This window comes from Talpa europaea (genome assembly GCF_964194135.1).
Source record: "Talpa europaea genome assembly, chromosome: 16".
Lineage (NCBI taxonomy): Eukaryota > Metazoa > Chordata > Mammalia > Eulipotyphla > Talpidae > Talpa > Talpa europaea.
Genome location: NC_140084.1, coordinates 17,990,495 through 18,016,289, shown reverse-complemented (window position 1 = coordinate 18,016,289; position 25,795 = coordinate 17,990,495). Strand labels below are relative to the sequence as shown.

The 25,795-nt window shown below is 53.0% G+C and overlaps 1 protein-coding gene across 1 annotated transcript in view; it reads right to left on the bottom strand.

Annotated features, from left to right (window-relative positions):
• CMIP (c-Maf inducing protein) overlaps positions 1 to 25,795 on the bottom strand; it is a gene marked incomplete at its 3' end in the record, with an annotated part of 197,444 nt that overhangs the window by 48,203 nt on the left and 123,446 nt on the right. Inside the window, exon 3 of the mRNA XM_084256717.1 lies at positions 18,034 to 18,084. Coding sequence (XP_084112843.1) covers positions 18,034 to 18,084 — 51 coding nt within the window. The remainder of the gene's footprint in view (positions 1 to 18,033; positions 18,085 to 25,795) is intronic.

Genomic DNA, 25,795 nt, shown 5'->3' with positions numbered 1-25,795 from the left:
ACATCCGATTCCCACACCTGGGCCCTTGACTCGTCAGGGCTGTGGATGTCAGTCCTCGCCAGGAACTTCGCCATCTAACCCAGTGTGCTCCTGAGGGTCCCAACACTCAAATGTGGGGTACTTTTGGTCTCCTCTTTAGTCCTCCTGAATGGCTCTGGTAGGGATGGCGAGGCATGAGGTGCGGCCTGACATCCACAGCCTTAGTGAGTCTTGATAGTGCGAGAAGGTCGAGGGCACCATCACTTTGCTTTCAGATACAATATCCAAAGACCCATCTGGCCCTCAATTCTTGGTCATTCAACCTGAAAGCTGCTCATCACCTCCCAGGGCCCCTCATAGACTCCACCAGGACCCTAGGTTGGCGAGTACAATTAGTAAACTGTTACCTGTTGGTCTAGCTGATTGACAGATTGGTTAATCAATGAACACCCTCCAGGGCCTCAGTGTCTTCAAGGTGAGCAGCCACCTGCTGCAGGCACTCTACAGAGGGGCCACAGTGGAGGAAAGGACCCTGAATGAGACACAAGCCAGGCCCTGGCTCTGTGCTCTCTGGCTGGAGGGTAAGGCGGGTCTGAGCTCCCTCCAGCCAAACCACAAGGCCAGCAGTGCTGGCTGCCACTACCCAGAGCCTGCCATGCTCGGTAGTCACCCTGCATGGCAGCTCGGGCCTGGGACACTCGAGCCTAACAATGACTAATTTTGGAGAACAGTCCATAGACCCTGTGCTGGGCTTAAGCACTTTGTAGAAAATACAGCAACGTTTTTAGTCCCCACAGCCACTCAATGAGGTGAGTCGGGTAATCTGACTGTTCTATAGATGGGAAAACAGAGGCCGAGGGGGTTAGAGTGTATAGTAGAGAGAACCAGAGCTGGATTCGGACCCAGGCCCAGCATTGGATGCTGAGCGCCTGACCAGCATGCTGCCAAGGGCTCTCCATGGACACTGAGCCTGCTCGATCGAGCTCCTGCTGAAACGCATGCGGAGTCCTTGAAATTGGAGAATTGGGTTTCGTCTCCTCACTACCCAGCAGTAGTGCCAGACAGGCTGAAGCAGGGCACCCAGCTGACATCCACCGGGAAAGCTGGGTCCTGGGGAGACAGCAATTTGTTTGAAAGAGAGGACAGGGCCTGAGCACTCAGACCCCTACGTGCCCACTGGAGGCGGTCTCCCCGCAGTCATTACTGCTTCCAAGGAAACAGTGGGAACTCGGGTGAATGTCCTGCTTCGCCGTCTCTGGGGCATCAGCTGGTTGCCTGGGCAACAATGCATCTGTTTGGTGAGGAGATGAACTGGCCTTGGTGCCAGGCTCCCAGCTGGGGACCACATCTTACCTGGCACTTCGGGGCCCACTGTGACCTTGGCAAAATCCACTCATAACAGCGATCTGTTTGACGCACAGAATAGGGCACAAGGGACTGATGCCTTGCCTGAGGTCACACAGCTGGTGCTGTGGGCTAAACTGTGCCCCTCCACCCCCAATGATATAGCCAAGTCTTAACCCCTGGCATCTGCCTGACTATACTTGAAAACGGAGTCTTTGCGGATATATCCAGTTAAGGATGAGGCCAAACTGGATTAGGTGGGCCGAGATCCCGATGACTAGTGTCCTTATGAAAAGGCCACATGAAGCAAATACCTACCCTCGTGAGAAGGACAGTGAAGATGGAGACAGAGGGTGGAGCAGAGGGCTGTAGGGGAAGGTACACATGGGAAGTACATGGAAAAGTACCAACCGGAGTATCACTGGAGGGACGTGGCCTGCCAACATCTTGCTTTTGGACTCCTGGCTCCAGGACTATTGTTTTAAGTCCCCTAGTTTGTGCTGATTTGTTACAGCAATCCCAAGAAACAAATCTGTTTGGGAGCAAGGAGGGAAATGCCACCTTCCCCAGCCCTCTGGCCTTAGGCTCCAGCAGCCTCACTGTGGATCGTGCCCAGGGTCGGGCTGCAGGCGCTTCACAGCCTGACCACAGCACCATAAGGGGGGGGGGGGGCGCGTGCTCCCACACAGCTGGGAAGAGGCAAAGCAAGGCCTGACAGAGGAAGCCTGGCTTCCAGTGGCTGTGCTTCAGCCATTCAGGCTGATGCTCCAACCTCTTACTTTCCAAGGGTGACAGGGCCAGTGTGTGAGAGCACATAGCACAATGTGCCCCTGAGCAAGCCTTGCCCAGCCTGTCCTCCAAGATCTTTCTTGCTCCCTCCAGGGGCAAAAATATGGGTGTTCACTTTCCCTGTCTGTCTCAGCCTATGACCTGGTGCAGAAGCCCCTGGGCTTACCACCTTGGGAAAGGCTGAGTGGGAACTCCTGCCACCTGTACCGTCAATCACGTCACAAGAGTCACCTGGGGCACAGGGACGCTGCAGGGTAATTCCCAGGAGGACTCAGGCAGGACGTCAGCAAAGGATGGCCTAGGGGCCTTGGCAAAGAGCCACTGGCTCAGCCTCAGAGCAAACGGAGCTCCCTCTCTTGTATGAAGGTCACACACCCGCTGACAGCAGCCCCACCAGCCAGATGACAACCCAGGGCTTTCCACAGCCAGCACCATGCTAAGTGCTTGTCCTGAGACCACTGTTTCGGGGTTTGAAATCTTGCAATGCATCAGAAGCACTTGGAGGGCTGTCAGTATTCAACACCAGAATCCAAACTCAGGGCAATCTCATCACATGGGTGCAGGGAGGCAGGCAGGGTGGAGTCTGGGCATCCACATTTGGGGGAACATTGCTATATTTTAAACACCAATTAAGATATATTTAAATTCTAATAAGCAGCATTATTTGGAGTAGTCAAAAGGCAGACGTAGCCCAGGTGTCCATCAACAGATGAATGAACAAACATGCAACAGACACACAATGGGACAGTACTCAGCCATAAAAAAGGAAGTTCTGACATCTGCTATAACATGGATGAAGGACATCAGGCTAAGTGAAATAAGCCAGCCACAAAAAGGCAAATACTTAAGATCCTACTCATGTGAGGGACAGAGAATATCAAATTCAGAGACAGAAGAGTGGGTGCCAGGCCCGGGGGAGGGGTCATTTGCTTGATCCGGACATGGTTTCAATCAGGAAGATGGGTAAATTCTAGAGATGGATGGATGAAAGGTGTTAAAGGTTTTCCAACAATGTAAATGTATTTAATGCCACAGAACTGCACTTAAAAAATGGTTAAAATGGTACATTTCATGTTTATTTCACCATGATTTTTATAAAGATGTATTTGAAAGCCCCAGGTAAGAGTCAGCACTGCTGGTTCCATCCAAGGGACCCTGTAAATACCCAGGCAATGTGCACGTGTGAGGGCTTTTCCCTTCCCACATGAGGCTCAGTAGGGGCAGGAGGACCTCGGCTAAGAGGCACAATGAGAACAGACAGAAGAGATGGTGCCGTGTGAACACGGAGGCAGAGGCTGGGGGTATTCTACCACAGGCCAAAGAGCTTCGAGAACTGGAAAAGGCAGGAATGGAAGGTCCCCTGAGGCCTTCAAAGGGAAAGTGGTCCTGCAGAACTGGGAGAGTAAAGGTGTGAGGCTTTAAGCCACCCAGCTTGTGGGGTGTTACAGCCATCCCAACACAAGTGTGAACAGCCCCAGGAGGGAAATGCCACCTTCCCCAGCCCCCTGGCCTTGGGATCCAGCAGCCTCACTGTGGCACCCCCCAGCCCGACCACAGCACCCTAGGGAGGGTGGGGGCCTTCCATGCATGCTTAGCTCACCCAACACATCACACCTCCATGGCCCCCTTCTTATTTGCCTCCCCCACCAGCCCTGTAAGCTTGAGGGAACTTAGAGGCAAAGGCAAGGCCCATTTTGTTTCTCAGGCACGCGCATTATAATGAACCAAGAGTGGACACATCTCCATCCGTATTTCTATTGTGCTACTTACAAGCTGTGCAGCCTCAGGCAAGTTATGCCACCTCTCTGCGCCTTAGCTTTCTCATCTGTAAATGGGAGATAGCTTTCTCATCTATAAATGGGGGATAGCTTTCTCATCTGTAAAATGGGGGAACAGTAGCACCAGCTTCTCAAAACTGTTGACAAGAACGTGCTGTTTCTGGCTGAACATCCTGCAATGGTTAAGTGTTTGACCAATGGTGGCTATTGTGTGTGGCAGGACATGAGTTAAAGACAGTTAGCCTTTGAGAAAAATAAGGTCAACTAGAAAACCTCCTGAACATTCGCCAATAGAGAAATTCTTAAACTGCAGCCGGAGGCAACGTGCAGCACCAGACAACAGCTGAAAAGGCGGAGAGTAAGAAGGGGCGCCACAGATTCCAGCCCCACGACACACTGCGGAGTGGAGAAGCCAAAGCACACAGCACACGGTGTGCACACACACACGTACACACTCACACATAATGCACGTATGTAGATGCAACACCCAGGGCGGGGGAGGGGAGGGTGTGCATTGGGCTGATGCAGGCTGTCCTCCTTGGAGAGGGAAGTGGCTTCAGGGAGGGCCAAGGGGGCTGAGGGGTAGCGGTTTTATCTGTCATGTGTTGTGCTGTTGCAGGAAGTCATATCCAAGTACAGGAGCTTCCCCCCTCACCCGCCATTAGTGGAGGATTCATTCTAAGTCACCAGTGGAAGGCCCAAACAGCAGAGAGCAGCGAACCCTATAGAGTCTGTTATACATTGCCCCTATGGTAAAGCTTAATTTATCAATTAGGTACAGTGAGCAATTAACAGTAACTGTTAATAAAGTACAGCAATCCTAACAGTGTACTGTAATCAAGGTTATGGGAATGGGGTCGCTCTCAAAATATCTTAGTATAGGTAATATTTTTGAACTTTGGTTGTCTATGGGTAACTGAAATCCTATGTCCAAGCGAGGGTGGGGGGTGGGGGTGGCACAGAGCACTACTGTGTTATACATTTAATTAAAAAAAGTAGAGGGAGGGCCTCCCCGGTGGTGCAGTGGTTGAGCGCTGGGTTGCGAAGCTGCCCGCAGCTTCCGCAGTGCCGGTTCGATCCCCGGCTGCCAGGTGAGGGTCCCACATGGCGCGCAGACCTCTCCTGCCGCCCACTGCTCCCCTCAGCAGTGTACTTTGTCAGTCTGCCTGTTCTGCTCCCCACTCTGGCTCTGGTAAATTCTCTCACCCTCCTGCGCTTCTGACTGTACCCAGTGCTTGTATAAATAAATAAATAAATAAATAAATAAATAAATAAATAAATAAATAAATAAATAAATAAACAAACAAATAAACAAACAAATAAACAAACAAACAAACGAAAATCTTAAAAAAAAAAAAAAGTAGAGGGGGAAAAAAGTCTCCAAAGTGTTCAGAAATTGGGATCATGGAGTAGTATCCTCCCTTCCACAGAATTCACATGGGTCAGAATCCAAAGTCTTAAGGCTGAAAGGTTCCTGAAACCCCATTTTTTGGACTTCTCAGTACCCAATAGATAATCTGATTTTTGAAATAATACCTGTTAACTGAAAAACTCTGCCGACCCTTATTTCCTGGGTTCTTTTTATGCCACGTGTGCATCTGCTCACACACACTGGTGTAGAAGTTACGGAAACTCAAGCCACAGCGTACATGCTTACTTGCCTTTTAATCTTGCCTTTGCACCCATCCTTGCCCCTTGAATCCATGCTACCATCAGGATCTTTTGGGGATCAGCAAGCCTTTTCTGTGCAAGGATAGATAGAACCCCGAGGCCTTTGTGCCACACAGCTCTGCAGTTGTAGTGTGAATGGATGGGGTGGTGCCCCCCCCCCACCATCCCTTTATTTACAAAGCAGGCAGCTGGCTGGAAAGCTTCCTCCACAGCCATGTATAATCAAGCGTAAATATACACAGTGAGAATTTTGTGGTTCTCAGTTGTTTTATGAAAAGGGGAGCTCATTGAACAGAGGTTACTGCATCTTGCTTTTCTCTCTGCACACCTAGTAAGAAGTCACTGCAAATCAATCAGTATGGATCTTCCCATCTGTGTGTTTCTATAAGCCACCCCAATGGGCAAGGTAGCATATGCATTTAGAAGATGAAGCAAACAGAAGTTCCCCTGCCTGACCTCAGCCCTGTCTGTCAAATCCTCTCAGTGACCCTCCTGGCAGCGGCCAGCAGTTGCTGTGACCACTCGACCTCAGTGGCAAGGTGTCCCCCTCCTGCCTGGGCAGCTGGTCCTTCCCAGGCTGTGCTGTGTTGAAGAGGTCCTCCTGGGGAAGCTCCCTGGTCCAGAACCCCAGGAACCGCAAGAGCACTGCCCACCCATCCTGCCTGGGCTTTCAAGGCATGGGGGAGGTGCACCTTTATAAATGTTTAGGAAAAGGCTTTACTGGTGCAGGAGCCCCGTGCAAAAGCTAGAGCAGATCCAAAAGACAGCAGCAGGGGCTTGTGTAAATCGTTACTGGGAGAGGCCATTTTCTAAGTTAAAGCACCCCACCCCAATTAGCAGCAACCCACCAGATAAATTCAAAATGCCTCTGCTGTGTGGGAGGTATTGCCCCAGTGACTGTGGCTCCTTGGAAAGGCAGAGGACAGAGGGCTGCTTCCTTGGGGCCTGATAAAGGGAAGCCTCAATCCCAAATAAGGATTTCCCTCACTCAGCTTCAAGACAGTAGCAGCTCAATGGAGCTTCCCAAGTTTATTTTACTAAGAACTTTATCTAGGGCTCGTGTCACTTCAAAGGACTGTTCAGATGATCTGTTCATCCCTTTGTTTGGGAAGTCCCCATTCCCGGTTGGGCGGCCTCTTACGAAGGGCCTGAATTAAAGCGCCCTGGAAAAAAGGACCCAGCTGTCTGGTAATTTAATTTACAGCTGATCTCCAATGTGCATGTCCAGACGGGTGACCCGAGGGGGGGGTGGGCTACACATGACTTCCCAAGGAGGGGGTCTTGTGGAGAGGCAGGCATGACAAGGAGGAGGGCCCCTCAGACCGGCAGGCTGAGCACACTGCTGGCCAGGGGGAAGTCCAGGACAGAGTCCAGGAGCAGGACTTGGAGGGTACTGGTGGTGGCGAATTCTAAGCCACCAGCACAAGTGCAGTGGATGCCGACAGAGCGATGCAAATGCCCCAGATGCTGTCAGTCTGCATTGCCTGCTCTCAGCAACAGGGCGTCGGGACACAGAAGGAGTCCTGGACTGGGCCTGGATTTCAGCTTGACACATGGGAAAGTTATTTAATCCCACACTCAGTTTTCTCATCTGTAAAATGGGGAGCTGATCCCTAAACAGGTTAATACAGATGAAGCAGATGGAAAATAGCTGTTTAGCAAATGCCTGTGCTTCTTTCCACTTCTTTCATGCTACTGCAGCGGCTCTCAAACTGTGGTCCTAGACAGCTGGGGGTTGTCAAGATTATGAGACAGAGATTTGTACTTCTAGTAAGTTTCCAGGTAAAACTTACTAGATGCTGCTGGTCCAGGAACCCTCCTTTGAGAACCCCTGAACTACTGGCTCACACTCTCAGGGTCTGTTGTGGCTGGGAGGAGCATACGACCATTCTAGTGGTGAATTCAACACTGACAATGTTGACAAAGGCTTTGCAAGCCCCTGAACGCCAAAGGGCTGCTTGTGTCTGCCGTCATTGGCCAAAGCTGAAGTGGCCCCTGACCTCCTGGGTGTGATTTTTAGGGTCCACACCCTCTCTGGCATCTGTTCCAGCACAGAGGTCACACTCACAGTTGCCCCTGTCTGCCAAAGGGTCTTATCTAGGCATCTGCCTGGCCCCTCCAGCAAAGGCGGCCTCGGATACATTTTAGGGTTTTCTGTGACATTGTCTGGCTCTAAGAGGACATGGGGTTGCCCAGGGGGTGGGGTCTGGGTGACAGTCACTGGGCTGCAGAGGGTTTGCCCTCTCCTCCTGGTCAATTAGCCTCTGTCCCCAACACCTTTCCATTCAGAAGGTTGAGCTGGTGCCCCGCTGGGTATCTCCTGATCACCAAGAGAGGTGAGGACCTAATTCCTCTGTGGGGACAGGCGGGCACTGCTCTTTTCAGAGTCTGTTTGGCCTAGTCTCCAAGACAACAGGAGCCTGGGAGGCAAACACAGATAGTAGTCACCTTCCCTCGCAGGCTACACCACCTGCCTCAGACCCACTTGAGCTGACCAGCTTCCCTACCTGGGGGGCTTGATGCTCCCCAGCTGGCTGAGAATGGGACCCACTGCAGATGGCAGCAGAACAAAAGGGCTGGCTAGTCAAGACATGGCTTCACATTTATCTTTTCAACGAGAGAGAGAGAGAGAGAGAGAGAGAGAGAGAGAGAGAGAGAGAAAATTCTGCCTTAACGGGCAGAAAATAAGTTCACCCGCAAACCATTTACGTGAAAAAACTTCCTTGTATGGCTCAGTGACTCATCAGCCCCCATCAAAGCATGCGTGGGATGACATGCTGAGGCGCTGGTCCCCCTTCCTTGTCTGGGAAAAAACAACAACCCACAGACCGCGCTTCTTTTGGGCTGTCTTGAGAGCCGCTGTCCCGTGCTATGCCAGAAGTCCAGGGTCACCCTTCACACAGGACAGGTGGGGTAGCCTGGATGTCCCCAAGGCCCAGGCCGGCCCTCTGGCCAGGGGGCCTGGTGCTGGGACAGGGTGACAGTCCAGCACCTCTACTCCATTCAGCTGCCGGCTCCAGGTTGTGGTACAGGCTCCAAAACAGTCAGGGTAGGTAGCAAAGGCCTAGGGCTGCATCTGCTCATTGGAAGTAGGTGCCCCCCCACCCTGGGCCTCCTGGTCCTTTCTCGCAAAAACCTAGTTCCCCCAGGTGTGTTTTGTTGGAAGCTTTAAACCCCATCCAGCTTGACCCTCCTCTGAACAGAAGTTGATTGTGTGTGCTGTGGAGATGGCCACCGTAGACCACTAGAGGAAAAAGGAGCAAGGATCAGTGTGGGCAGTAAAACCTGTGGTGTTTCAAAAGCAATATCCACACAAACCCCGAAAGGCGCTCTGGGACTAACATGGCTGCCTCAGGAAAACCGGCTTGGAGGAGGGGGTGGCTTGTCTGCTACATTTCTCTGTGTTTTCAAGCTCTCTCTCTTAAGTGTTAACAGCAGCTATCTGGACAGTGAGGGACTGACTGGAAAGGGGGGCATTTCCTGGGGTGATAGGGAGTTGGGTGGTTATTCAGGAGAATGCCATGTACTTTTTTATATGTAAATTCTTCCTCTACTTGATAAAATCTACAATGCGTTAACAGGTTTATGGATGGTGGGGATTTTTTTTTTTTTTTAGTTTTTTTTTTTTTGTCCTTTTCAGTATTAAAAAGTCTTAATAAGTGTGATTTTTAAAAAAAAATTTATTTATTTATAGAAGAACTGGGGTATAGTCAGAGGCGCGGGAGGGTGAGAGAATTCGCCAGAGACAGAGCGGGGAGCAGAACAGGCAGACAGACCGAAGACACTGCTGAGGGGAAGCAGGCAAGGCAGGAGAGGTCTGCTGCACCGTGTGGTTATCTTCCTGGCCGGCCAGGAATCGAACCCGCGCCGCAGAGGCTGAAGACAGCTTCTGCAGGGCAGTGCTCAACCCGCTGCGCCACTGGGGAGGCCCAATAAGTGTGATTTCTAAGTGTCCTGTGCTTTAGACCTCTGGGAAGCTGCTGATGGGTGTATGAACTGGTACAACCACCTTGGAAAGCTGTGGGCCATGCCTGCCCTAAGACCTAGCCATTGAACTCCTGAGTGTACACTCCGCAGGGTGTGAACAGCTGCTCACCACAGGGCCTCAATGGGAAGCAGTTATCCAGAGCAGTAAGCAAACTAACAGCCAAGGGGATGTGTAGATTGTATCACACATGACACCACAAGAAATCTTATCAACTCAATTTGAAGCCAAGGGGTCAAACACCATAGCGTTCCAGCTATATGATTCTATTTATATCAAGTTCAGATTTATGCAAACAGATCTAAGAGCTGGATGGCAGGATGGTGGTCTCCTGTGGGGAGGGCTGGGGGGTGTGTAGGGACTGGTGCCTGAGGGGGCATCAGAAGGTTTCTCAACCTGGGTGTTGGTTACTGGGATTAAACCTGTGGGGAATTCTGAGAATTCATCTAGCACTACCCTATATGTGTATTATCCTTCATAGAAGTTTATTAAAACAAGCAAACAAACAAACGAAAAACCAGAATGCGCTGTGTCTAACCCAGGGAGCACCAGTTGGGAAAAATGGAGACACACTGTTGGCCCTTCTCTGCTTGGGTGGGCTCAGCCACAGGGCTGCCCTCCTTCCATGCCCCACCCTCTCCTGGAGCTGCCTCCCTCTGAAAGAAGCCAAAAGGCCCCCCCAGGCCCCTGCCAGGCAGGAGGCTGGCTGGGAGACCCCACCCTGGGCTCAGGTGCAGCTCACCAGGTCTACCTTTGAGGTTGGGACCAGCGCTCCCCCTTCAAGAGCAATTTCATCAAACCTAGAGATTTCAAGAGATCACACACAGAGTCCCCCAGAACAGCTCTTCACATTAGTAGGTATCTAATTGTTCTCTCTCTCAACTGGAAAGTCCACAGGAGTTCAGCTCTCCTCCCCAAGGTTGCACAGCCCTCTGCCACTTGTTAGTTTCAATCCCTGAAGTTCCCCTTGTTATTAGTTACAGGGTCCCCGATGACCCACTGGGGCTGGAGCTGGGAGGCACTAGAGACTGTGGCCCTCCCAGGGGGACCAGCAACCTGAGCCCCAGGGACCTCCCCTGGGTTCTGCTGAGCACTAGAACTGGAGAAGTGGCCTGGATGGCCGGCTCTGTAAGGGGCTCTGTTCTTGGGCTCGGTGCATCAACACCACTGGCTGTACCTCCCTCAGAGGGCCCCCTCCTGAAGTCTTGGACAGAGAAGGGCCCCCTGCCTGGAAGGGAAAGTCCCTCCTTACATAGTTCTCCACAGAATCCCTCTGATCCCCTCTTAGGAGGCCACAAAGCCCTCTTTGACCAAGTGCCAGAAAATTAATCTGAACAGAACTGCTGCCTTTTCAACCTGGCTGATGCAGACCTGTGGCCAAGGGTTGTACGAGGACTGCAGGCAACTCCTGCCCACTATCCTACTTCCCTATCCTAACTTCCTTCTCAGGGGCAAGACACTTGACATCATGACATCCCAGGCAGAGGAGAACTGGACAAAGGGAAGCTTGATAAGGATCCCAAGAACAAGTCCAAAGTGGCACTGGTCAGAGCCCTAGGGACTGGACAGGGATTCCCAATGGCACTCAATGCTCCACAGGTTCAAAGGGTCACTGAAGTAGGGTGGCAGGAACCTCTCACTCCCTCTGTTACCTCAGGTCAACTGGCAGGGCTATGCAGAGAAGAATTCAGCCTCAGGGGGAAAACGTTCAGTGATTGATTAGTGATGCCTACATGGGCTCACAGGAGGTTGGTGGCATGCATGCTAGGCATGCGCCTCCCTTCTTCTAGACCTGTTTTCTAGAACCACTACACAGAGGAAAACAGTTACCTTGATCATTAAAGAAGAGTAAAAATCACCACTGATCCAGTACTTATTCACATGGCAAATGACTATTAACCCATTTAATCTCCCTCAAGAGCCTAATGAGCATGGTCTTAATATGAGTTGCATTTTATTTGGGAGGAAAAGGAGACCCAGACAGAAAAGTAACTAGACCAAGTTCACACTGCCTGTGGGTGGTGGAGCCAGGTTTTGTTCCAGGTGGTCTGGTATATCCCCTTTTAAGCATTGCAGAAACTACTCTCTGGAGAACAAATTGGCAAAATGTGGTTAAGACCAATCAGAAACATCCGTAGTCTCTGCTCAGGAACCACTGTTTTGGAAATCTGCCCTACAAAAGTAATTCAAAAAGAGTAAAAGCTTGCATAGTCCCAACATGCAATTGAGAAAAACAGATAGCCTTCAAGGCCAACTGGAGTGAGCCCTTTGGCAAATGATCCACAACCTTTGCACATAGGCCCACACACAGGCTTTAAACCAGCCAACAGGATGGTTGTGCCCCTGCCTGGGTCAGATAGAGGAAGCTGGGAATGGCACTGGTAAGAGGGACTCAGCCATAGGGTCAGGAACACAGGAGTGGAGCAGCAAGAGTGGAGCAGCTGTCATTATTGATGTGGTTGTTGAGTTGTTTTCATGATTGTTATAAAAAGGCAGAGCAAGACAGGGGAGGGAGACAAGAGGGGAGAGTGGTGAGGTGCTGAGGAAGTGGTGAAGGGTGACACAGGGGTCATTATCTTCCCAGCAGACAAAAGGTCATCCTGGTCAGAGTGGTGAGCGCTGCCAGGGCTACACCGGCAGCCAGCACAAAGCGGAGTCAGGGGGAAGGCCAGGCCTCGGTGCTGGAGGGGATGCGGCTCGGCAGGTGTGAACTTGGGAAAGATGTGGAAGCTGGTTGGTGCTGAGCTTGAGCTTACAGAGCCTGTACACAGGTGGTTTGACAGACGGCTGTGCACAGAGGGGACAGGTAGGGCCAACAGTTCCTGGCCAGAGTTACAGGGGTGCCAAGTCAGAGTGAGAGCACAGGGCCCTTGTGGAGAGGTCCATGAGACTTGAGAAAAGCATAAAGCTCTCATGAAATGCCTCAAGACACAAAAACACCAAGGTCATCCACATGCGAGTCACAAGAACAGAAGGAAATGAGGAGGTGAATAGGAAGCACGAGCTCCCAAGTGTGGGGACCCATCACACGTGCATGTGGGTGCACACATACCCACATTCCTAGGGATCCAGTTCCCAAGTTCTGACTCTGCCAGACTTGTGGTCAAACCTCAGCTCTGCCATGTTAACAGTTGTGTGACCTTGAGCAAATGGTTTGACCATCATGTGGATCGACACATCTGTGACGGGAGGACAGGGAGCACCAGGCCTGTCACAGGGCTGAGCATTCAATGGGGTGCTGGGACCAGACACTGGCACCCCATCGTGGGTGGTGACAGCCACCTGCGGCTCTATGCAGAGGGGAGGTCGGAGGTTTTGAGGCTGATTTGCACTTGTATAGAGTGGGGAGTTCAGAGTCCACAGCTGCCGGACTAGAAGAGGTCCTCCCACCCTCCTTGGCTCCCAGGCCATGAGGAAAGAGGGCAGTGGGTGCAGGAGGAGGTCAGGGTTAGGGTGGCCACACCTCCTGGAGGGCCTCATCCTCCCCCAACATCCCTCCCCCAGGAAAGAGCCATCAATGCACAAGGGTCTTTTGTCTCTCTGAACAGACTCCCCAGGAATCCTGGCACCAGCCTCCTATGCAGGGATGAGGTTAAAGGATCCAGCCTTCCCAGTGGAGGCTCGAGGAAGACAGCCTAGGCTTCGGGACCTAAGCCTCTGGTTATTCCCCTGTGCATTGGCACCCTGAGTCTGACTGTGCCTGGGTGTGGGCTCTGCCCACAGAACAGGCTTCCCTGCTGTGGGGGGCAGGGAGGGTCAGCAGAGGCCTGTTAAGGAAGTTGGGAGGGGCTGCATGTGACGGTTGACACTACACAGTGCTCACTCTCACTCCCGCAGGGACTTGCTGGTGCTCCAGGGGCAACAGCAATGTCCATGACAACAAAGTTCCGATCCACCCCAGTTCACGGAAGAGAAACTTGGCACCCAAAGTAACGCACCCCAGGCACAACACACCCAGAACAGGCACATTCACAGGCACACACCACACTCCCATCCCCTACCCTGTCCAGAGGAGGCAGGGCCCTAGACAGGGGAGACTCCGAGGCTGCGGCCATCCAGGGAGGGCCAGGGCAGGCGGCCAGAGAGGACGCAGACCTGGGCTGGGCTGCTCCCGGAGCCCAGCATGTCCCCGTGCTGCAGCCTCGAACAGGAGCCAGGCCAGCCCCTTGGGTCCCCTGCAGCTGCTTCTGGCCCCCAGCACTTGGTTCGTCCCCTTGGCCGCTCTCAGTATGAGTAGTGTCCCGGCATCCCCTGGGACAAAATCATCTTGGTTTTCAAGACTTCTGTGCAACGGCCTGATGAACTCCACTCAGGAAGTGAAATGGCCCCTGTTCAGAGCTGCAGGCACCACCAGTGCTGGCTATGCAAAGAAGGTGTGGCTTTTGTCCTAAGGTTCCTTGCTGAGCCTGGGGTGTGATTCCCAGGAGGGCCTCAGGGCCTGTCAACTTCCCTGTCCACCCAAACACGCCTGTCCCTCACGGCCCTGTACACACAGGCAGGCCTGTCCTCGCAGGACCTGGCCTCTGAGGTGCATCGCTGAGTCAGAGATGAAGCCTCATTAACTCAGTACAACTGTTTATGCTTCCATACTCCCAGGAATTGGCCCCAGGGGCCGAACCACCAAAACCAAACAGGGCTAGCCTCCCCAGGGAGCCCTCAGGATAGCGTGCTGCTCCAGTTGAGCTGGGGAGGAAGAGCAGGGCTGCCCAGAGAGAGGTGCAGGAAGGGGCGGCAGGGGCTGGGGTGTGAGGGTCAAACCCCACTGCTCTTCTGGGTGGTCTTGGCACCTTAGACAAGTGACTCAAATCTCCTCACCTACTGAAGTCGTTGACAACAGAACCTGTTGGGTGAGATGAGACCATGCTTAAACGGTGCCCAGCACGGAGGAAATGCCCAGTGGGGCTGTTAAGGCACGAGAACCACGGGAATTCTGATAGAGGCCATTCAGACAGGCAGAAGCCCCGGATGGAAGAGATAGTGAGAGCAACACAATGTAAGGTGGATTCCTGCAGACCCTGCAGGGTCCCACAGCACTACGTGAGGCAGATCCCACACTTCTCAACCCTTTTTTCATGAGTTCCCCCCCAACCACTGACCCCCACCACTCCCCACAAGAAGCCTTTTTTAATGCATTCCCCCCTTATTTGCCCTCATCCCTCCTCCCTTTGAGATGAAATACTGAATAAGATTTCTTTGAGTAGGGTTGAACTTTGGAAGACCACATGCTATTGTAATAACTTCGGGTTTTTAAAGAACCAATTCTGGCTCCCTCAGGGGCGACAAGGTCCCTGTTGAGAATGCCCTAGAGACGCCAACACAGCTCGATCAAAACACAATCCACAGGAACACAGTCTCCGAGAGGCAGCATCCGTCACAATGGAAGCCTGGGCAGCATCCGTCACAATGGAAGCCTGGGCTCTGTACGTGTGCCGCAGCCACAACATGCAAATATACATTGGGGATAACATGACAAGCTTTAAAGAATTAAAAAATTGAAGCTGAGGTTGTGGGATTTCTCAAGTCCTTAATTTTGATGTTCTATTGATTTTTTTTTTTTTCCAGTTACAGAAAAGCCAAAAGGAAAGACTCATCATGGTTGGTTGTAAATAAGGAGAGTGGCTGTATCAGGAGAAGCAGAGGGTGACAGCCTGAGTGGGCTAGAGTCCAAAGCTCAGACTAGGGCCCATCTGGGTTAAACAGGAGCAGGGCAGCCCCACAGATCCACATTGAGATCTGCTGTGTGACAATGGGCCAGTCACTAGACCTCCCTGAGCCTCAGTTCCCTTACTAACTGAATGACAGTGAACAGGAAAGTGCCTAGCCATGCCTGGTGTTTTGCAGATACTCAATAATTACATGTGAATTAAAGAACACTTGCTATGCCACAGACGTGGCAGTTATAGAACCAGAATTCGAATCCTGGCCTTTCAGCTTCTTTTGTTATTGGGCAGTTACTCCAAAACACCTAATGAATGCTTCCTTGCCATTTAATAGGAAGGAGAGCATGCCTCCACCAGTCTCAACCAAACTGGGTGGCGAAGTCACAGGTACAAAGTCAAGTTGCCAACGCAAGCTACACTGCCACCTGGTGGCAGCATACCTAAATTATGGGTGGGGTGCAAAAGTCAAAAGGGAAAAACTGTCGTATCTTACCTGTGCTATAGGTCACAAGCTCATGCTTCTATAGTAAGAACAAAGTCACCCTCTCACCAGGCAAAAGGGCCAGCACACTGCACACTGCCTGGCACCTGCCAGTCCCTGACACCCCTGTCTTGGGTTTCCTGGATGCTTTCTTTTCTTAAAATTTAACTGATTAGCAACACTGTTTACAATAGCTAATCTTTGGAAACAACCCAAATGCCCCAAAATAGATGACTGGATCAAGAAGATGTGGTACATATACACCATGGAATATTACTCAGCATTCAAAAAAGATAAACACATGCAATTTGCAGCAACATGGATGGCGCTGGAAGGGATCATGCTCAGCGAAATAAGCCAGAAAGAGAAAGAAAAATACTGGATGGTCTCACTCATAGCAGGAATCTAGAAAACTTAAATAAGGGACCGGGAAAATGAATAACTAGAAGAAAGTGAAAATCAAAATCAACAAAAAACTATGAACCAGAGACACTTATGGGAGGTGGGGGGAGGGGAGGGATTGGGGTCAAAATAAGGGGGCTGCAATTGTATGGGGAATATAAAAATAAAATCTATTTAAAAAAAATAAAAAATAAAATTTAACTGATTAAATTTCACAACTAACCAAATGGAATGCCCCTAAAATGAAGTGCTGATATCTAGGTCTTCATGAGACTGACAGAAGCCCAGGGATTCCTGATTCTGTGTTTGCTCAGTGAAGTGTTGTTTCCTCCTATGCAATCCATTACAAGTTTGTAACTTTTAAAACATATTTCCAGTTGATGACTCCCAAAATACAACTTTCTACGCCCACCATCTCAATCACCCTTTACATGTTCCCATGGGCCATGGCAACCAGGAAGGCAGAGAGCAGAGCTCTCTGGAGCCCCGCTGGGGACAGCCTCCCCTGCTTGACACTGATCTTGGTCACCTTTCCAATGAGTTGTTTTTCCCAGCCTGCCAGGTAGGCAATGCTCCAGGTCAATTTGGCCCCTTCCTGAGCTAAGAAACGGGCAAGATAATCATTCATGGAGGACTCAATGTGGAACACATTCAGAGAGAAGGGGGCAGACTAAGCAGCTGTTGTCCACGGCAATGAAATGGCCTCTTCTTTCAGGCAGTCTTCCCTGACCACGACCACTGCATTTTCCTCCCTCCCACTCAACTACTCTGAAATTTAACTCCCAGATGGCCCCAGTAGGTCTTGATGTATGTCTTGCCTGTCCAAGGATACTCCTGGCCATAGAGAATCAGGCATTAGGCACAAATTCCCTGCAGAAATTGAGTTCTCACATCACCTACTGATTCCACGGGCAGGCATGCGCTACCTCACCTTTGGAGCCTACATACTTTCCGAAGGACATGGATTTGTATCTTGCCTCAGCCCTGTACCAGCCGTGGGCATGTGAGCTCCAGGCTGAGCTTCATCTTTCCCGTATGGAATATGAGAGCCTTACAGGGCACTGGTGAGGGCAAGCCTCCTCCAGCACCGACATACAGCAGGGCATGATAAATTCTAGTTCTTTCCCTGAGCAGTCTTAATGCTTTGCCTCTGGGGACAAAGCGAGGGGACCAGCAGCTGTCTGGAAAGGGGAGGCCTTCTTTGGGACCAGGATTCAATTTTCTGGGGTTGTAGTTCTGTCTTCCATCTAGCTGTGACGAGGGTCCCCCCACCTCCCAAACAGAAGAGGAATTTGGAGTGTCCCTTGGTCAGCCCAAAGTGGACCATGGCCCTAAACCCTGTCCAGGGCAGGCCGCTCCTCCTCCAAGGCTCTCCAGCTTACTGTGAAGGTCACACCAGCCACTCCCTGCTGGCTCCATGAGGCCGCAGGCCTGTCACGGCTTGTCCTCACTCAAAGATGAGCAGGCAGGAGAGACAGGGAGGCAAGGGGAGAGGAGAAGCTGCCTGTACCCTCCCTGTACGGAGAACGTGGGTTCCTGGGGGTGCTGGGAGGGCCCTTCTCAATTGGTGTGGTCCCTGGGCCTTAAAGTGACCAGTGGGAGACTAATTTCCTGTGTGTGCCAAGGGGTTCTGCACCATCCACGGCAGAGCTGAACTGGCCAAAGAACGGGGCAACAGAAAGGAGGTGAAGGCCAAGGAAATGGTGGCTTTGGAATCTCTGGTAAATGTCCCTTTGGTACCATCTTCAAAAGTTACCTTCACCCCAACATCTTGAGTCCCCAGCCCTGCCTCCCCCAGCTCCTCGTGCAATAGCACGGCAGCTGTATGGCTCATGAGCAACAAACAGAGACAAGCAGCAGACCTCAGGGCGCTGGGGCACCCAAGAAGCAGTAGGCTTTGAGCACACGGCTGCCCTAAGCCAGAGCAAGCGAGTTGGGACTTACCTTCCACTGCAGGGAATGGAACCACTGGTCTCGCAGGTAGCTGTTGGCAGCCTACAATGACAAGAACAGGACAACAAGGCCTGGTCACTGGCTGGAACATTTCAGAGCGTTTTTCAGATTGGCCCGTGAGCCCCAGCCTGCTCTTTCCTATGGGGGCTGCCCTATTTCTCTGCCTGACCTTAAGAGGGGACTTGCTGAGCTGAATCCATTGTGTGCAAAACCAACATGGAAGGGGCAACCAGGGGGCTCCTCTGGCACAAGACACCACCACCCACTTTTATGTTACTGGGTGTGCTGACTAGCAGAGCTTTATCTGCACACAAATCATTAGGTGGCAGAGGGCCAGGTGAACGGGGAAGAGGCTTCATGATGGTGGGCGCTGTCTGGGTGTCTCCCATGTGCCACTCACTGCTGTTGGTGTTTATTTTCCACACCTTCTCCCGTCAGCCCTCACACAGCCCTGTGAGGTGGGTTCCACAGTGCCCATTTCACAGAGGGAGACACCAAGACCTCAAGATCTCACTGCCTCCTACCAACTGCAGAAAGTCACGGTGGGAAGCTCCCAGCCTTGAACTCAGGCAGAGCCAAGTTAAAAATCACAGTGGGGAGGAAAGCTTTTGGCAATCCATGCCACCCTAACCTGGAGACCAGGCAACTCAGTCTCGATGTCCTCATCTATAAAATGGAGACACTAAGCCCAATCCAGCAGGGGTGCCACTCAGCAGTTGGCCAGAGAGGCAGCTGCCATTACTCCTGTTCTCCCCCCATCACCCCAGATTCCACTTGGGGGAGATGTGAGCCCAGGAAGCCTCTGCTGACTCCAAGACGGCTCCTGTGGCTCTCAGCCCTGGTTCTAGCAGATTTACTGATGGGGAGGGCAACGTTTACCATATACCTGATAAGCACCAGATACAGTGCTAGGCCCTATGTGTGGGCCGGCTCCTTCTGCTTTGCCAGCCGCCTTGTGAAGCTGGTACCACCAGCATGGTGCCAAAAAAGAAACCAAGGCCCACCCGGGAGGTATCACCTTTCTCACCTTCCTCATAGGCAGCAGGCATGAGCACAGGGCTGGAGCCCAGGAAGTCTGGCTCACATGCTTCAGGCATCTCAAAACTCCCACTGACCTCTCCCAAGGGTGGGCCAGCAGCATCCATCCTGCCTGGCCCCAAAGCCCTCTGTTCCACAGGACCCTGATTCTGATGGCGAAGGGACCTCATAAAGGCCAGTGCTCCTCTCCAAGCACAGCGTCTGCTTCTTGTCTCCCCCCATACAACCACACTCATCCATGCCAGTGCACAACCTGGAGTTTCCCTCATTCGAGGAGACCTCGGTCTTACAGATTACCACCCCCGTCGTCGCACCCACATCAGCCATGAAACACCAGCCGCTCTCCAGCATCTGGGGAAATCTCCGACTTCAATAAATGCACCAGTCCTGCCCATGGCCAGTGCGTCGGGAACCGGCTTGGTGGGGAGTTCAGAAACTCGATTCAGACCCTGAGCAGACCACTAGCCCCTGGAGCCAGGCTGCGTGGGCCTGTGCCCTGAGTGGGGTGCAGTCTGGAGGACGCCCCCAGCAAATCACCGCGATATTGCACGGGGAGTCTCAACAGGTGGGTTCAAGTCCCAGCTCCACCAGGGGCTAGTCATGTGATCCAGAGCATGTTCCCTGATGACACTACACTAGTGTCACCTGCCTGGGGTGGTGAGGGCAGTGGCGAGTCTGTTGTTTGCACCCGGAGGGCCCACAGCTGGGTCACCTCCTGTCAGTGCTGACCTAGCTCTGTGGTCTCATGATGATTCTTGTTCATTAGGATGAAGAATATATTCCGTGCTCAGGGAGACGGGTGATCCCAAACAATGAGATAATCCATGTAAAGTGCTTACTCAGCGCAGCGCCGGCCACACGCGTACTCTGGACAAGCAGCGTGCAGTTCCAGCAGCAGCCACAGCCCAGTGTGCTGACAGATAAGTGACAGCAGGCTCTCCGGAGGGCAACAAGCCCTGATCACAGCGTGTGGACTGTGGTGGCTGGTGCCACATGGAGCTTCCGAAGCACTCTCCCTGCAGCTGTTCCAGCTCACAGGAGCCCCATGCACCCTTCTCCCGGAGCTCACACACCAGGAGGTCTGCTCAGACCTTGGTCAGTTTGTCCAGCTTGCGGCTGAGCAGGGACAATTCAATCCATGTCCTGTATGCTCCCCAAGCCCCACCGGGCTGTGGCCTTAGGTCTCAGTTGGGACCAGGGTGTCTTGCCTTTGGGGGTTCTTGCTGTCTAGAGGGGAGGAGGGCTTCCCCTGAGACTTCTACCCTCTCTCACCTGCCTTTGTCACTGCCGCTCTTAACTGAACCTTTCAAGCAGAACAACCTGCATTTCTGTCTTCTCTCATGTGAGAGAGGGCAAGTGTCCTCACCCAGTCACATCCGGGCTTCCTGGCTGTTCCCACCCTCCCCATGAGTGTCTCAATGCCTGGGAGGTCAGCATAGCATTCCTGAAAGACCACAAGTTTGGATTCAGGGGAACAGCTGGAAACAGCTGTGAGACTTTGGACGGCCCCACCTATGACCCGGGCTCAGGAAGCCGCTCTCTGAGCTGCACAGGACTAGCTGAGAGCCCGCGCATAGGTCCCCAACACACTGGTGCTGCTTACCAGGCACCTCGCATCATTGTGCACATGCTCAGCACGTGTGCACCCTCATCTCACAGATGAGGAAACTGAGGCTCAGAGCTCACAGAGTGCCCCACTGCCCAGGGGGTATCAGAGGTGCAGGCAGTTTCAGAAGTTACCACTGAGCACAGGCTGGATCTGCTTGATCCAACTGGCCCCTTCTTCCTTGTTTCTGATAAGGAAACTGAGGCCCAGCTTGCCATGGTCCCATCAAGGCCCCAAAGTTCCCAGCTCTTCTCTGGCACAGGGCTGGACTGCGTTGGGCAGTGAAACATGAGGGATGTGACAGGGTCACTTAAAGTCACCCACTGGCTTTAAAAGCCAGAGTACCCCAAGCAGGTTCCCTGCCTTGCCCTGGTGGCGAGAAACATCCCAGGTGAGCTGTGCTCCACCAGCTGACCTAGCTCCCAGCTGTGAGGGCACATAGTCCAAGAGAGAAATAATCCTACTGCTTTAAGCCATGCAGACCTCGGGCTGCTTGTCACCATAGCATATAAGCTGGCCTGGCCTGGTCTTCTCACAAGCTTCTCTCAGGGAGTGAATGGCCTTCACCTGAAATGCCCAGTCTCCAGAACGTGTCTCGGTGGTGCCTCCCCGTCGTGCCCACAGCAGGTGACAGTGCCACATCTAATAGAGTACACTGTCCTGTGATCACTCACTTCTTTGCTCTTCCTCTCCAGGCTGTTGGCTCTGTGAGGTCAGGGATCAAGACTGACTTACTCACCAATATGTCCACAAAACCAGGAGAAATGTTTGGTAACTGAAAGACTGGCTGATTTGTTCCATCGGTGACTGAGTGGATGGATAGGTAGGCAGATAGAAGGAAGGGAGGGAGGGAGGGAGGGAGGGAGGGAGGGAGGGAGGGAGGGAGGGAGGGAGGGAGGGAGGGAGGAAGGAAGGAAGGAAGGAAGGAAGGAAGGAAGGAAGGAAGGAAGGAAGGAAGGAAGGAAGGAAGGAAGGAAGGAGCTTTGCTACATCCATTCTGCTCATTAAAGAAAACAACTATTTATCCTTGATGCCTTCTCTTCACAAGTTGTATTTGACTAGGTTTCTAGAAGTTACCATGGCAGTCTTTTCCCAGACATCTACTACGTCCCAGGCACAGTGCTAAGTAGTTGCACGTAGTATTGCTGATCCTCAAGGAGACAGGTATTGATGGTCTGGCTCACAGACAAAGAAAATAAGGCCCTGAGAGTTTGTCCCGCTGCCACAGTTACCTGAGGGGCGCCTGGTAGGGCTGGGCTGGAACTCAGGTAGGACCCTGCCCTGCTCTCCACTGTCCAGCCTGGAACATGAAGGCAACATACCTGAGCACCTTATTGCTCCCAGAAACTGCTGGGAAATCTGAAAGCGCTGCGCTGAGGAGTAGGAGACGTGGCACCTGTTCCAATCACCAGGGGGCCCTGCCCCGACAAGAGGAGGGTGGCCAGACCTTCCCACTGGGAGAGGGGGAGCTGCCTGGGTACAGCCACCACTCTCCCATGGCTGCTTCTTTCTCAGCGACAGAACCAGGTTGGGACAAGGGAGGGAGGCAGTGGCTGCTCCTTCCTTCAGCTTGTCTGGTTGTGAAGAAGAACAGAGGCTGCTGGTGATGTCCGGAACCCCAGCACCGGCACCTCTGAGCCTCTTCCCAGGAAAGGGAGAGTGGTCTGGGCTGTGTCTGGCTGGGAAGAGGGGAAGGGTCCACAAGCGGCCTTGTGGCCACCGGGGCAGGTCTACCCAGCCCCACGGGACAAGGGGCACAGCTTGGAGTCCTCGGGGTGGCTCGGGAGATGGGGCTCCAGCGTGGGAAAAGAGCCCTCGGGAGCAGCAGGCTGCTCCGGCTGGGCACCCTCTACTCCCAGTGATAAATCTTTTGAACACCGAATACCGAAAGGGCCTCATTCCAGGCAAACCGTGCATAATTTCCTCTTCGAAAGTTGCCAAGTTCTCTCTCATTGTTGTATTGTCTGAGAGGTGAGAAAAACAGCCAGGGGTGCTCTGTGGGTGACTGTTCCCAAGTTCTCCTTCACCGGCCCCACTTCTGAGGGAAAAAACAGCACGTGCTTTGCAGACAGGAAAGCTCTTTCTCTCCGGCTTCCAGTAAGAAGGGAACCCGCCCTGTCCCTGCCCTGCTGCCAGTATTGGGGGTAAACAGTTGTCCAGCCTCCTGAGGGACTTTCGGGAGCGCCGATGGATGAGTGAGCTGGTGTCAGAAACAGGCCCAGGCCGACGCAGAGGCTCTTGGGAGGGAGGTTCTCCTTGCTGTTGCCTAGCTGAGGCCTTGCATTAGGGAGCAGTGGGCTCTGTCCAGTTCTCACAGACGGAGGAGAAACCCCAGAAGAGGATCCGCTCCACCAGCACTCCAATATCAGCGCTCCCCCGGGACCAGCCCCAGGGAGCCCCCAGGATGCTTCCATTACACTGGCATGTACTTGTGTGTCAGCCTCCTCAGAATGAAACACCAGCAGAAAGGACACTAAGGTAGGAAAGAAGGTAACTAGGTCCTTTCTGCAAACGGGGATTCTAATGACATGGCATTAGGGGGCCCAAACAGAAAGGCACCAAGGGTCTAGAAGCCACCAACTGGACCCTTACTGGGAGGCTGGGCCCCTGCTGTCTGGCCATTTGACCTGCTGGCTGAATGCTCGGCGTGTCCGGCAGGGTTGCAAACAACCCTGTGTGGCTAGTAGCTGCTGTAGGCTCGTGTGCACAAGCCCATGTCCACCTTCCTTGAGCTTGGGTGGGGTGGCTCGCACAGGGAGTAGGGCAGCAGCCAGTTCTCACAAAGCAGCTTTGTGAGCAGGTCCGGGAGAGAAAGACAGGGAGAGAGAGGAGGAGGAAGGGATGGGGGGGAAGGGGAGATACACAGAGAGGTGCAGGGGAGCAGTGTGGAGAAAGAGAAGCTGTTCAAGAAGCAGGGAGCAAAACAGAAAGAGCAGGAGATAAAAAGAGAAAAAGGAGGAAGGAAGGGGAACGAGGAGAAAGAACGTGAGACTGAGGAAAACAGACTCACACGGAGAAAAAGAGAAGAGAGAGCAGGCAGGCTAGTGTGGGGACCGGGGCCACCTCCTCAACACTGGCCCTAAGGAGAAAGCAGCTGTACCCCCATGACAGGAAGGGGCCCTACTTAGAAATGCTAAAGACCTGCGTGCTCGAGCTATTTCCCGTGGGAAGGGGTCGATAAAGCAGGAGATCAAACCAAAGGTTCTGGGTCCAGCCCTGCCTAACTTTAGGACGTGCTGGAAACGTCCTCTATCTGGACGTCCAACAGGGTCGCCGTGAGCAGAGCCTGGCTAGTGAGCGATTCCAACATGGCTAGTGGCGCTGAGGAGCTGATTCTTAACTGGATTTTTAGCAAGTTCAGATTAAATGCAAACAACCCTGTGTGGCTAGTAGCTGCTGTAGGGACAAACCTGAGTTCAAGCATCCACCCCTCCCCAACTTAACGGCCTGTAGTCATATTGCTCCCTGGCATAGCCACTGCTTCTTGGCCCGGTTGCCCTCCTACCAGAGCAGGGAGCAGGGAAGGCCGTTCCTTCTTGCTGCAGCTCTGGGTCCTGTCACGTGAACCTGGATACTACCGAAGCCAAAGATCCAGCTGACCCTCAAGCGGTGTGTGGACCTCAACAGCGAGGAGGGTGCCACTGGCCCTTCAGGGCAGCACCCTGGGTTCCAGGCACCCACAACTATGCAGGCCTCCCAGCTTGGAGTCCACATCCAAGATGACTCGGAATCCATTTATATAACAAGAAGGCCACACACCACCCATGAATCACAGAGGGAGGGGAACAGGGGGACAATAAGAAGGAAGTTAGACAGAAGCCCATGGGAATGACAGCACGGGAGAGCAGGCTGCCAGGGCAGGGCTGCACCCACCTGGATCCCGGGGTGATGATGGAGTGGAGGCTGCCTCAGAGTCCGGCTCTGGCTCCCAGGAGCTGCCAGCCGCCACCTCCTCCCCCTCCTGTTTCTCTGCTCCAGTCTCTGGCTCTGGGTTGTGTGGGCTGCCGTCCACTGGAGCACCCCAGGGGGGTGCTGGAGCTGCTGCAGGCCCGCCCGTCCATTCGTCAGTGCAACGGAGGGCGGGGGAGAGCGCTGACGTGAGGCCACCGCCTAACACAGCCCCAGCCTGCGAGTCATCACAGCCGGGCCTGTGGCCACGGCCTGGGTTAAAGAGACATCTGGGTACTGCCCAGTGAGCCACACCCCTGGAATCCTCACTACTTCTCTGCCCTTGGGGGAGTGACACTTAGGCCTTCCTTGGAGTCCCAAGGCTCCAAGTGACACCTCCAGCCCCAGAAGCAACACGGCCCTCCTCCTAGCACAGTGGTGACCACAACACCCAGGGAGGGGGGAGCTTAGGCTCTTGCTCCTCTAGTTTTGAAGGTTTTCCTCCTGCCCACCTCCCTCTGGCACTCATCCATCCAGTCCCCTCTGCTCTACAACCAGATGCATCCCTCTGTTGTCCTATTACCCCATAAGAGCTTTCAGTGGCTCCCTATTGCCCTCAGAATATAGCCATGATTTCTTCACTCAGTGAACAAGGCCTAACAGTGACCCAACACCTCTGGACACATACACAGGACTCTAAGGCCCCTTCCCTCTCCTCCAGGACAATAAATATCCCCTCCCCCACATTCAGGCTTTTGCATCCATGTTGCCTCTGTCCAGAGTGTGTGCCCTCAACCTGCACACTCCTACTCATCCCTCAATACCCCACTCAAATGTAGTCATCCCCAGGGAGCCTGCTCCGGGACCTCGCTGAGTGAGTCACTCCCTGCTCCTGGCTCCCCATCCTCAGGGACATACCTCTATTTTAGCAGTTATCTCTGCAGTCATTTGTTTATGGCTCTGTCTCCCCAGAGGGCCTGGGAGCATTTCAAGGATGGGGCTGGGGGCTTGGTTTCCTCCTTCCCTAGCACAGGCAATTGGCTGCTCAGTGCTCTGTGATTTCCGTGGGCTTTTCTGGGTGTTCTGCTCCCTCTAAGCCTCCCACAGGCTCCTGGGACTGCCCAGCTCACCTTCCTGAACTAGCTGCCCCTTCAAGACTGGATGCTGCAGCCCTCACATGGGCAAGCAGGACAGAGGGCAACACCGTGCTAACTGAGGGCA